We start from the raw sequence: 13,156 nt of genomic DNA, 5'->3' as shown, positions 1-13,156 counted from the left end.
TTTTGGCTTTCTGTGCCAGCAAATCACTGGACTTGGGCTGTGCCAGCACCAGGAAGTTTTCAGATCTGGGCATTGGCACTGCCAGCAAACACCAGATCTGAGTGGTGTCGTTGCCAGTGACAGAAATCTGCCAGATTTGGGCTCTGCTGGCATCGGGAGATTTCCAAATCTGGGTTCTGGTGCAGGAAACACAAGATGTGGGTGGTGCCAGACCCAGTAGCAGGAAGCTGCCACGGGTTTTGGATTTCTGTGCCAGCAAATTGCTGGACATGGGCGGTGCCGGAACAGGGAAGTTTCCAGATCTGGGCACTGGCAGTGCCAGCAAACAGCCCATTTCAGGCTCCAGGCTCCAGGAAGGACTGGATCTGGATGCCTTTTTCTTTGCCTTCCTTCTTTCCTTCCTTCTTTCCTGGGGTCCTGCTGCCAGCAAACCCCAGACTGGGCGGTGCTGGCAAGGGGAAATTGCCAGGTTTTAGCTTTCTTTACCAGCAAATTCTGGACATGGGCGGTGCCAGAAGAGGGAAATTGCCAGATGTGGGCACTGGCAGTGCCAGCACACACCAAATCTGGGTGGGGATTGTGCCAGCACCGGGAAATTGCCAAATGTGAACTTTCTGTGCTAGCATATTGCTGGAATTATGCTGTGCCGGCATCTGAAAAATTCTGGATCTGGGCACTTGTGGTGTCAGCAAACACAAGATTGGGTTGCTGTAGGTACCAGGTATTTGCTTGGTTTTGGCTTTCTTTACCAGCAAATTGCTGCACTTGGGCTGTGCTGGCACTGGGGAACTGCTGGATCTGGGCACTGGCAGTGCCGGCAAACACCAGCTCTGGGTGGGGCCAGCACCAGGTATTTGCAAGGTTTTGGCTTTCTGTGCCAGAAAATTACTGGACTCGGGCTGTGCCAGCTGGGAAATTCCCGCATCTGGGCACTGGTGGTGCCAGCAAACACCGGACCTTGGCATTGCCAATGATGGTAGCAGGAAATTGCCAGAATTTGGCTTTCTGTGCCAGAAAATTGCTGGACTTGGCTCTGCCAGAACAGGGAAATACCAGATCTGAGCACTGGCAGTGGCAGCAAACACCAGGTCTGGGCGCCTGTATGGGCATCAGGAAATTGCCTGATTGTGGCTTTCTGTGCCAGCAAATTGCTGGACTTGGGCTGTGCAAGAATATGGAAATATCAAGATCTGGGCACTGGCAGTGCCAGCAAACACCACATTTCAGGAAGGATTGGATCTGGACCCGTTCCCTCCCTGCCTCCCTCCCTCAACAAGGTGCCAGAGGGGCTGGAGAGCAGCCAGGCAAAAAGGGACCTGCAGGGACAGAATGGACAGCAGGCTGGACATGAGCCAGCCGTGTGCCCAGGTGGCCAAGAAGGCCAATGGCTCCTGGCCTGGCTAAGGAATGGTGTGGCCAGCAGGAGCAGGGCAGGGATTGTTCCCCTGTGCTCAGCACTGCTTGGGCAGCACCTCGAGTGCTGTTTGCAGTTCTGGGCCCCCAGTTTAGGAAGGACATGGAGGGGCTGGAGCGTGTCCAGAGAAGGGCAACAAGGCTGGGGAGGGGTCTGGAACACAAGAGCTTTGAGGAGCAGCTGAGGGAGCTGGGCTTGTTTATCCTGGGGAAGAGGAGGCCCAGGGGAGACAAGGCAGTGTCAGGGCACAGGTTGGACTTGATGATCTCCATGGCCTGTTCCAGCCTTGCTGATTCTGGGATTCTCTGAAAGAACCCTTGGAGCAGCTGCAGGATGAGCCCTGGGCCTCCTCTTGAGGAGCTCCAGCAGCCCAGGTCCCTCAGCTTCTCCTGGCAGCCCCAGAGCCCATCCTGTCAGTCGTGCAGAGCCTGTGCAGCTCCTCCTCACTGCCCAGAACAGGGAGCCCCAGAGGCAGACACAGCAGCCCAGATGTGCCCCCCTGGCCTGGGGTGCCTCTGGCAAGGGAGCAGCAGCAGGCACTGCAGGGGCCTGCAGACAATTCCTGCAGCACTTGTAGGATGATCCTGCTGCCCAAGGGACGTTCCCATGGGGCCAAGTCAGGAACTGCAATGGGCAGTGGGGCCAGAGAGGAAAGGGCAACCAGGGATGGGCTGTTTGCAGGGGAGGGAACAGGGGTGGGCAATGGGAGGAAATTTGCACAAGGGAAGACTAAAGAAAGCAAAGGTGAAGCAAAGGAAATGCTCAGGGCAGTTTGGGGGTGGCTGCCAGGCAGCCCTGGCTCTGAGCAACAGCGTCTGCAGTGGCACAGGAAACTCCCAGCTGATGGGAACAAACTTTCTGGCTGACTGCAGAGGCCAGGACAAAGCTGAGTGGTTTCCCTGGTGTCCCCCAGCCCTTGCTGGCCCCAGGGCTGATGGCATTTGTGCTCCCTCAGGTTCATGTCCCCACAGCAACAGCATGGGGGTGCTCCCCCTGCTGTGGGCAATGCAAACAGGGGCTGCTGAGCCAGTGCTGCCGTGTCTGTGCCTGCAAGGATGGGGCACCTGTGTGAGCTGGGGGAGAGGCCAGGGCTGCAGAGGGGGGATGTTGTTGGCAGCTGCATGAGGACGCTCTGGGACGCTGCCCTGGGCTGTGCAGCGCACTGGGGATGGATCAGCCCCTGCTCTGCTGCTCCTTCCCCTCTGCCCCAGGGCCCTTGCAGAGTCCCAGCCATGCTGTTTGCCCCCAGCCTGCCCACGGCCAGCCTGGGGCTGCTCACCGGGATTTCTGTGCTGAGCATTGGCCTGGCCGTGTTCTTGAGAGAGCCTGGGCAAGGAGCCTGGAGCCCCCAGGGCCTGGCCTGAGGCGTCAGCGCTGCCCCAGCAGTGCCCATGGCCTGTCCCTGCTGCAGCCCCGGCACTGCCACCCCCAGGGCTGTGCCCGGCCCCGAGAGCACTCAGGCCCTGCAGCAACACCAGGGCCACCAGGGCAGCGGGGCAGGGCCACGGCAGCAGCACTGGCAACACCAAGTGCTGCTGCTGCTGCTGGGCCCAGCTGCTGGGCCAGCCCTGATCTGCCCCAGCTCTGCACACAGACATTGCTACTGCAGCTCCAGAGAAGGCATCAAAAGGGCATCTCTGCAGAAAACTCTGCTGGGAGATGCTTTAGTTCCTTTAAAGGCACCAAGAGCTCATTGACACAGTCTGTGGCCACAGGGAAGACGGAGAGAAACAAAATGAGAAACGGCACAAACAATGACATTTCTTTGTGGACAATATGAAAAAAACTAAAACAAAGAAAAAGAAGTGCCAAATTGAAACCAACAAGAAGTATTAAAGATGACTTTTATTACAAGTGATTTTCAGAAATTGGCAAGCAGATTAATGTTCCTGAAAGCATCCAGTCATCAGTCTCCACTGCAGCCTTGAGCTCCTGGTTCCTCAGGCTGTAGATGAGGGGGTTCAGGGCTGGAGGCACCACTGAGTACAGAACTGACAGGGCCAGGTCCAGGGATGGGGAGGACATGGAGGGGGGCTTCAACGGAGCAAATATGCCAGTGCTGACAAACAGGGAGAGCACGGCCAGGTGAGGGAGGCAGGTGGAAAAGGCTTTGTGCTGTCCCTGCTCAGAGGGGATCCTCAGCACAGCCCTGAAGATCTGCACATAGGAGAAAACAATGAACACAAAACAACCAAATACCAAAGAGGCACTAACTGTGATGAGTCCAACTTCCCTGAGAGTGTTGGAGTGTGAGCAGGAGAGCTTGAGGATCTGTGGCACCTCACAGAAGAACTGGCCCAGGGCATTGCCATGGCACAGGGACAGGGAAAATGTATTGGCTGTGTCCATGAGAGCATGGAGAAAGGCACTGGCCCAGGCAGCTGCTGCCATGTGGGCACAAGCTCTGCTGCCCAGGAGGGTCCCGTAGTGCAGGGGTTTGCAGATGGAGATGTAGCGGTCGTAGCACATGATGGTCAGCAGGGAATACCCTGCTGTGATAAAGAACAGAAAGAAAAAGAGCTGAGCAGCACAAGCTGAGTAGGAGATGGTGCTGGTGTCCTGGAGGGAATTGTGCATGGCTTTGGGGACAGTGGTGCAGATGGAGCCCAGGTCGCTGAGGGCCAGGCTGAGCAGGAAGAAGAACATGGGCGTGTGCAGGTGGTGGCCGCAGGCTACGGCGCTGATGATGAGGCCGTTGGCCAGGAGGGCAGCCAGGGAGATGCCCAGCAAGAGGCAGAAGTGCAGGAGCTGCAGCTGCCGCGTGTCTGCCAATGCCAGCAGGAGGAAGTGCCTGATGGAGCTGCTGTTGGACATTTGCTGGGGCTGCACATGGGCACCTGTTCATGGAGAAAGGACAGTGAAGAGTTAGAGGAGATCCCTGTAACCAAAATCAAAGCCATTTCCCATACACTCTCCCCAAAACACACACAGAGACATCCTTTTGTGTTCAAGAGTTCTGGGGTTTTTCTTATAAGCTTCCCCACATGTCTTCTGGTGTTTTTGGATATCAGAAACCCTCAGCATTTCTGCTGCACTCAGGGAGAACAGAGCAAGTTCTGTGAGGCAGAGTGATGAGTGGAGACTGAGGAGAGATGGTCTGTCATTGTGACCTGTTCAGAGTTTCTCTGGGCTTTAACCTGTCTCAGGTGGAGGGTGATCACCTTCCCATGCTTCCCCTAAAATGTCACCAGGTACTGCTGAGAGCAGATGGATCCACCCCAGCCCAGCCGCACATTTGTAGCCAAGGACTCGCATTGCTCATTTCACCAACCCAGCAGCATTTTCAGAGTCAGAACACCTCTGCCTTTCCCCATCAATCTCATGACTCAGAGATGCTCTAGGACAGGTTTGCACCCTGGATTGAAGCTCCCAGCTTGGACTGAAATCTCAGGGAGACTCCCAAGTGTCCTTCTGATGGCATTGGATTGTGGGAGATGCAGCTCCTTCCCTGGCTGCCCTGACAGCATTGCCCAGAGCCGGGCACTGGGGACAGCGTCACCCTGAGCCAGCTGTGCCCCCTCCAGAGCCCCCAGGGCCGGGCAGCTGCTCCCAGCCCTGTGCTCTGCAGAGGGAACTGGGCCCGGGGCTGCAGAGCATCCAAGTGTGATTATTCTCTCATTCCCTGATCTTCTCTCTGCTTTCTGGAGACTTTCCTCCTGCAGGTGTTTCCCTGTGCCTGATCTCTCCCTGCCAGCACTCACAGACCCCAAATCTCTGTGCACTCCCTGTGCCCCTACAGTCGGTTTGCAGGGCATGGGCTGGGGGCAGGTTCTGTTTGCAGCTTGGAGAAAGGACAGCTCAGACTGAATCTCATGGGTCCAGCAAAGGTGATGCTGGTCCAGCCATGGACAGAGGAGTGGCTGAAAGCACATTAGGGATCTCCTGTGAACCTATTGATCACTAAAAGTAACAGTTCAGGTGTCTCAGGCAGTTGTCAAAATCCATAATCATCCTTTAATATTTATCCCCCACTCCCTGCCATTCTCCAATAGTAGGAAACTGAATACAAAGTCTTAGGAAATTTCCTCATTTTTATTAAAATCCTTGTCCTGGGAATATTCTGTGACTGATCAGAGCCCCTCAGTACATCAGAGCGTCATGAGCATTTCACCTCCCCTGCACCAGAAATACTCAGAGTGGTACTCACAGGGTCTGCAGGCATTGGGATGTTGCAGCTTTAGGAGATCACTGCAGGAGCTGCAGCTGCATTGTCCTGCAGCCAGAGGTTGCTGTGCCAAGGGCTGGCAGTGATTGTGCCCCAGGCACTTCTCAGCCCCTTCCCAGCCCTGAGTGATTGAAGCTCTCTGTGCCTCTGTGCTGTGCCCGGGCTGGCTGCAGGCAGTGCCCCAGCCCTGCTGGGCTGTGCACAGGAGCTGCTCCTGGCCAGAGCTGTCTCTCTGCAGCTCTGCTGCCCTTGCCAGGAGCTGCCTCTGGGCCAGGAGCCCGGCCCAGCTCAGCAGCACAGACACACCACCAGGACTTTAATGAGCCCCTGGGGCTTTGTGCTGAGGCCCTGAACATCAGTCCCTGAGAGGGAGCTGAAGAAACCTCTCCAGAACTCTGAGTCACAATCCAACTCCAAAGTTTCTTGAAGTTTTAATGGGTCCCACTGAGGGATAGGACTGAGAAAGTGTCCTCAGGCCCTAGGCAGAGCAGAGAACTGCAGGCAGTGATGACAGGTGGGGACAAAGAGAAGCCAAGTCTGGGTGCCCTGGGGCACAGCAGGGTCTGCCACCAAGGGCTGGGAGGAGACACCTTGTCCTGAGGCCCTGGGGCCTCCTGGCACAGCCCCAGCCAGGCTGGGCACTGTCAGCCCCTTGTCCTGCCCTCAGCATCCCCCCCTAGCCCACATCCCAGTGGCCTCAAGGATCTGCTGCAAGGAGTCCCTGGGGAGCCTTGCTCAGCAATGGCCCTGGGGGCTCCTGAATGCTCCCAGGGACTGCAGGTTTTTCAAAGGACTTTGGGTTTTGCTTTTGCCTTGGAGTCTCTGAGATGTTTGTGCAATCATGGCCCCAATTATCTGCTGTAATTAGTCCCTGGAGAGGCTTTGTCAGTAACAACACTCAGTGGGGCTCATTCATGCCTCAGGGTACTATTTCAGTTATTTTAAGGTACCTGGTGTTTCCCTTTTGATACAGACTCTGGGAGAGGTTTGTGCAATCATGGCCCCAATTATCTGCTTTAAGGAGTCCCTTGAGGGCTTTGTACTGACACTCAGTGGGGCTCATTAATACTTTGAGATACTCAAGATTTTTAAGGTACTTTGTGTGGAGGCTGGAGAACTGGCCAAGGAAAAGCCTGCTGTACTCCCCTGGAGGACCAACCCCTAAGCCATAACCTCTGGTTAGGGAGAGCAAAAAGATCACCCCCAAAATCCTTTGTTGCTTTATGTTGATCCCTTGCAACGCCTTGGTCCTTCCCCTTTGCTCTGCCCCTGTGCCCTGATCCCATTCACTCTAGTGTTCTGTCCTGCCCTTCGAGATCCCAATATAAAGCCCTGCTTTCCCTGCCTGAGTGGCTTTTTGTCCCTGGACCCTTTTGAGGATGAAGCTCAGGAAAGGTTCTCCTTGGAACCCCACACCAAGACCCCGTCTTTCCTCCTGCGTTGCCGGGATCACAGAAGAGCTGAAATCACTCGGCATGAGCACAGACATTGCCTGTGCCCCGAGGTGTCTTCTTCCAGAAGTTTCTTCGGGAAGGTTGCAGCGCTCTGAGCACCACCTGCCACAACCTGTGGCGCCCAACGTGCGGCCTCTGCAAAGAGATCCCTGAAGAAGTGTCTCCTGCAGCCTCCCACTGCAGGACAAAAGTCGCTGTTGGCGCAGCCGCTTTCCCCAGGAGAAGCCCTCACGTTTTAGTGGGGGCTGTCCAAAGGGCGACCGGGACCCTCCGAAGACTGAAGAGGCCGAAGAGCTCCCGGAGTAGCGGAGGCCAATTGAGGGGCTGAGCACCTGCCCAGCAGATTTTCATTGACCCAATGGGCAATGGCCCAAAGAGCAACTGTAAGTTATATATATATATATATATATATATGAGGGTCTTCTGTTTTTTCATTTTCCTTTTTCTGCTGGGTGTGGGAACAAAGTCTGAGGATGGGCAACAACCTTAGTCACCCTAAGCTGAGTCCTCCTCAAAGACACGACTATTCCAAGGTTGTGGGTGTCCTTGTTGATTGGAGAATTTGTTTTTCTAAGGGAAATTGGAAAGCTTTTGTTCATTTTCTTTCCAAATACTTTGTGAATGTTATGAGGGAATTGGTTTTATTGCTTGAGTTTTGGATGTGGTTGGGATCAAGTTATTTGGTTTACAAATGGAGGGAAATTTTAAAGTGAAGAGGTTTTATCCTCTTTTCCATTTATCCTTATTTTCATTCTATTTATGATTCAGTTAAAAAATCGGGGGAAAATTCAGGAAAAGTTTTTGGTCCCCAGTTCAAAACCACTTCCCCTTCTTCCTGTCCCCATGTACCCAAAACCCTTCCTCACCTGAGGGGCAGTGGGCTGGCAGTCGTTGTCACTTGGCCCAGGGTTGCTATCGATCTCCTGACGCCTCCCGATCCCCTCTCTCCCTTTGCCTGGACAGCAAAGCGTCTGCTGCCCTGGACCTTCCCCTCATCCTCCCTCCTGTGCCCCTTTACCCACTTCCCCCTCCTGTTGATTCCCCACAAAACAGTGCCAGCAACGTATCCAGCCCCACCATTTTGTTGCCTCCATTTCCAAGTTTTCCCACCCTTACACCCCAAAGTGGCCACCTCCCCACCTCTCCTCCTCCCTTTTCTGTGCCCTCCATTGCACTCGTCTCCCCCCTTCCCCCCATGTTGATGGGTGTAACCACACCAGGACCCCCCCCATTGGTCAGGAATCCCCTCCCCATCGTGGACCCCGTTGCAGTTGTGTATAAACAGGGGAGAAGGACAACATCACCCAGCTCCTGGGACCCCATCCCCTGCAGGGACACCTCCTCAGCAGAATGTCCCCGGGTTGTCCAGAGCCGTGCCCCTGCCCCAGGTGGGGATGGCGTGCTGGCGGGGTGCCCTGCTGCTGCACAGACCTGCAGGGACAGCCCCTGCCAGTGCCCGTCACCAGCGGAGCACACTGCCCCTGGAGCAGGCAGGTTGGAGCTGGGAGACATCCTGCCCCGTTTGGGATTTCAGGAGGCAGCACCCACTCGGGGTCACAGGCCCATGGACATCAACACTGGTGAAGGAAAGATCTAATGTTAAAAACATCATCCAGGCAATGCTCTTTTGACAAGTTCTGCCCTGAGTTTTCCTTAAGAAGATCTGAAACATTCAATGTCACCAGCAAAAGCTCCTGCAATGGCTGCAGGCCAGCAGAGCAGGGCTGTCAGCTGTGAAACAAGTGCTGCCACAAGCAGCAGCTCCCCCAGGGCAGCAAATCAAGAGCTGGGAAGGAGCTGATCTGAAGGCCAAACCTCCTTAGCTCCTTCTGAAAGAGCAGGAACAGTTCCTCATTCCAATGAGGTGGAATGCTGGGCACCACAGCTCCAGGTGAGGACTGGACACAAGTTTGCTCCCACTGAGTGCTGTGATGGGTTCTGCAGGAGCTCTGGGCTCCTGTGCTTGCCAGGCACAATGAGGAGAGAAGAAGCCAAGTGCACTGATGTGAGAAAAGGGATTTGTAGAAAGTTTTCAGGGCCTCATAGAAGGCCCACACAGTATGAATCTGTTTATAAACCTTGAGACAAGAAATGCTAACTTAAAAATGCCATGGAATAGGACAGATATTGTTGAGAGAGGAAAGGAGCTGGAAAAAAGTTTCAAAAGATGGCCTTGCAAATAAGACTTTGGAAAAATAGAGCTATGAAAGAGGCATTGTAGTGGGACCCACAAGGGGTAGTTTCAAATAATTGGCTTTAAGGCATCTACAACATGGCATGGCAAAAGTCTGATAGACCAAGAAACACTTATAATGTATTGTAATTAGGAAATAGTCGGCTTCTGATTGTGATGGTGTGAATTATAACATCTGTATTGTCTCACCCTTCTCATGAGACTGAAAATGGAATAAAGGTTTTTAAAACACCTCTCAGTGTCCCCATCTCTAGGTCAAGATAAGAGTATTATCCAACACACTGACACACCTTTGCCTCGAGCACAACCCAGCCTGGACCAAACACACTGAAAGGTTTCCCCTTTGGGCCATGACTCGAAACGTCAGGTCTGCTGTTTGACAACTCAGGTTGGTTTGGTGTCAAGGAGTTTCCCTCAGAAATACTGGGTTTGTCTTCCTCTGTGCCTTCCCCTCAGCAGCCTTGGGGATGTTCCTGTGTGAAGCCATCTGTCTCACACAGTTTGAGACAACTTAAAACAGGATATTGTGCAATAAGTCATCTCCTCTAAAGTGTTCCAACGATCCCTTTCCAGCAATAGGAAATTGTTACTAATAGATGAAAGTGGAAAAACCCCAGCAGTTTATTAACAAACAGAATCCCCCCATGACACGCGTTACAAGAAGGCGCCGGGTTCTCTCTCGGCAAGAACAGGAGCTGTCACGGAGCAGTTCCAGCAGCTGATGGAAGTTCGGTGGCTCATCCGGCGTCGACTTTCTCCCATGGCAGAGCTCCATGGAACGGTCAGGGCAGGGGAAGCAGCTGGGCTGGAGCCCCTCGCTGTCTTTTCTCCCCGGCGTGGCTCAGCTCACAGACTCTCGGGCTGGGAGCGGGGCCGCTCCGCTTCTGCCGGCACCATGTCCCTGGGCTTGGACAAACAGTTTTCTGCCAGGAGAGCCCTGCACACTGCTCCACAGATCTCCCAGAAAGGCCCAAACCAACTCCAAACACTCTGTCTGCAGCAGCTTTTCACAAAGGCCTGCAGAAATCCAGGACAGCTGCAAGTGAGTGTCGCAAGGCTCTTGTCTTGTTCCTGACAGCAGAATTCTTGATGATCTGATGCAATTTTATTCAAATGTAACAAGAGAGCTGAGATATTTTGTTAAAATATTTCATGAAGAGTAACAAGCCTTGGGAGCATGAGGTACAGGACTGACGTGCGAAAGCATGAGCATATCCTCCAAAGTGGCCAATTTAATTGTCCATTTTATTACTCTTGTACTTATTCCACACTAATATGGAAAACCAAGCTTTTCTTGGAGGCAAAACAGGCATGGGATACACTACAGTCCCTCACAGGCTCACCAGGGCTGGCAGTGACAAAGCAGGCAGTCTGCTTCATTGTGAACCACTACAGAGCTACATCCCAATCTGGTTTAAGTAGCGTGGTATTATTAAGAGCTCCTTTTCTGCATGAGATACAAAAAGGAGATCCCAAATGATCTTCATGCAAGCATGCAGTCAAGAACTGGTCCTGCTATGCTAATGAAGCGTTTGCTTTGGCAATTACACTCTTCCCATTCATCTTTGGATGCAGACACTTCAGGTTCTCCCCTACACCCCTGCAAGGCTGGCAGTCGCTGGTTCCCATTTCCTGTTCTTCCCTAGAGATGGTGCAGTGGCTGCTTTGAGACAAAAAGCCCTGAGATCTGGACAGCTTGAAGGAGCATGAAATGCTAATTAAGCGCTCATATTGGTAATACCCAGGTCTGCACTGCCCAGTGCTCTGAAGCCGCAGCAGCAGCAGGACCATGCATCATTCCTGCTGGTGGATGTTCATGTTTCTGGTGTGCAAGAGCAATGGCTTTGAGGAGGAACAAAAATGCCCCTCTTCAAACAGTGGGTGTGCAAGGAGATGTGAAGTTTCACAGCCTTTTCTAGGATATTTCAGAATGATCTAAGAGAATATTGTGGCATGGAGTAGGTCCCTAATTTTGTCTCCAGAGAAATCCCCAAAGGGCACATTCACTCTGCTGCTGATGGCAACCCCATAAGCTCATGGACCCGTTTTCCCTGCAACATGCCACCCTGCCTGGGCTTTACTAGGCCAGGACTAGACCCAGAGCTCAGCAAACACCTGCAGCCAGGTGACATTGTGTGACATCAGAAGCTGGCAACCATGAGGACTTTACTGTCAAAAGGTTACAGTTTGCACTGGGCCCAGAAGTGTTTTTCCCTAAGGCAAAGCAAATTGAAATGAAATGTGAAGTTTAAAAGCTTCAAATGATTATGAAAGGAAACTGCAGAATAATTTCTGGAAGGGCAGCATTGTCAATGACCATGCAGCCCACCAAGAGCTGGAGCTGAATCCAGAATTGCTTCTTCCAGCTGTGCAGGAATTCATTACACTGGCAAGCACTGGTCCATGGGAACAAATGATCCCCAGGCTCTGGGCTGAATGGCACCCAGGCTGCAGTACAGAGTGGAGGAACCCTTGTCACTTGTTATTGGCCTCCCAGTGCACGCATCCTTCTGCAAACAAGGTGCAAACAACACAGCTGGACTGCTGTCCTGGGTAAATATACATACAGGTGACTCTGCCAAAGCCATGCATCATTTCCCAGGGAAAGACATGACCTCTTCTTACCTATGGAATTGTGATTGAAGACACCTGTGAGCCAGATCTGTGGGAGATTGCAAAGGAGCAAAGCTTTGGCATTTGGGCACACTTCTCTTGGTTTCTTTGCTCAGGCCTTTGGTGAGCCCAGAACACACCTAGGTAGAAAACCTTTGACTAGACAGGATCTTTTGGATCCATTGTCCCCCAAACAGGTCAACAGGGGACCCTGTTGTAATGCCAAGTAACAAAGAGCAGCACAAATGACACAAAGAAAACATGGCCAAAGAGGAAGAGGAGAGGCCCAATGAGGAAAGGATGTGGTGAGACACTGGCACATTGAGTGAGCTGCACTCCCATAATCTCTCGGCTAGCGGGTTCTGGTCTCACATACTCCTTTTGGTTTATTTAAATTTTATTTATTTATTTATTTACTTTTTTTCATCATCAAAAGAAAATATATACAATTAAAAATATGTCAGCAATTTTTGAAGACAGAATCAAAACACATTAATTCAAAACTACATCTAAAGATCAGAACATATGTACAGCTGTAACTATGAAGCCTAAGGCATCAATCCTGTTCTACAAACACTCTTCATACAGGTGGCAGCTTCTTCCTGAGCTTGGAGGAAAGAGAGCTCTTCTGGACGGGAGGCGAGGACTTTGTGGGTGAGGGAACATCGGAAGTGTCCAGAGAAAACTTCTCGGTAAGACTGTAACCAGCCAGATCTGCAAAATGGAGACACAAAGTTTAACAGAGGCCACCATGCAAACCTAAAGCAGCTGCAGCTCCATATTTCATGGGACACATTTCCTGGAAATGTCTAAACAGCTGCACAGGGAAACATGCTCCTGCTGGCAGACACTTGAGGCAGGCCAGGGCAAAACCCTGAGCCACTTCCCCAGAGCTAGCACAGGCACAGCCTGGCCTCTGGGCTGCCCTGGGACAGCAGGGAGCCCAGAGCCCTGTGCTCTCCAGGAATGGCTCAGCTGCACATGCACCCTCCTGCTCCTCTGCCTGCCCCACAGCTCAGCAGCCCTGCAGCTCCAGGGGCACTGGCAGCAGCACAGCTCCTTGCAGGGGCACATGCAGGGCACAGCTGTTCCCTGGCAATGTGCACAGCCTCTCTGCGCTGCCACAAGACCCTTCCTCCCAACAGAGACTGGCCCAGCTCCCCCCTCACCTCTGTGTGAGGCTGAGCCATGGTTCCCTTCACCTTGTCCTCCATCTGGAGCTGCTCCAGGCCCCCCATGCCATGACCAGGAAGGGCAATGGAGAGAGCAGGGGCAGATGCAAACCCTTCCTTTGGATTTGGTCATTTTTGGCACAG

At 52.9% G+C, this 13,156-nt stretch overlaps 1 protein-coding gene across 1 annotated transcript; it reads right to left on the bottom strand.

Annotated features, from left to right (window-relative positions):
- Positions 1-3,262: 3,262 nt before the first annotated feature.
- On the bottom strand, positions 3,263-13,078 carry LOC136570857 (olfactory receptor 14J1-like). Its single transcript, XM_066571262.1, has 3 exons — positions 13,010-13,078; positions 7,266-7,365; positions 3,263-3,906 (listed from the first exon to the last, which is right to left on the bottom strand). Exons 1-3 carry the CDS (start codon positions 13,076-13,078, stop codon positions 3,263-3,265), a joined length of 813 nt encoding a protein of 270 aa, XP_066427359.1.
- Between the last annotated feature and the right edge of the window lie 78 nt (positions 13,079-13,156).

The sequence above is a fragment of the Molothrus aeneus genome, unplaced genomic scaffold, assembly GCF_037042795.1.
Source record: "Molothrus aeneus isolate 106 unplaced genomic scaffold, BPBGC_Maene_1.0 scaffold_40, whole genome shotgun sequence".
Classification (NCBI taxonomy): Eukaryota; Metazoa; Chordata; class Aves; order Passeriformes; family Icteridae; genus Molothrus; species Molothrus aeneus.
The sequence above is the reverse complement of the archived record's forward strand: the minus strand, read 5'-3'. Positions and strand labels throughout refer to the sequence as shown.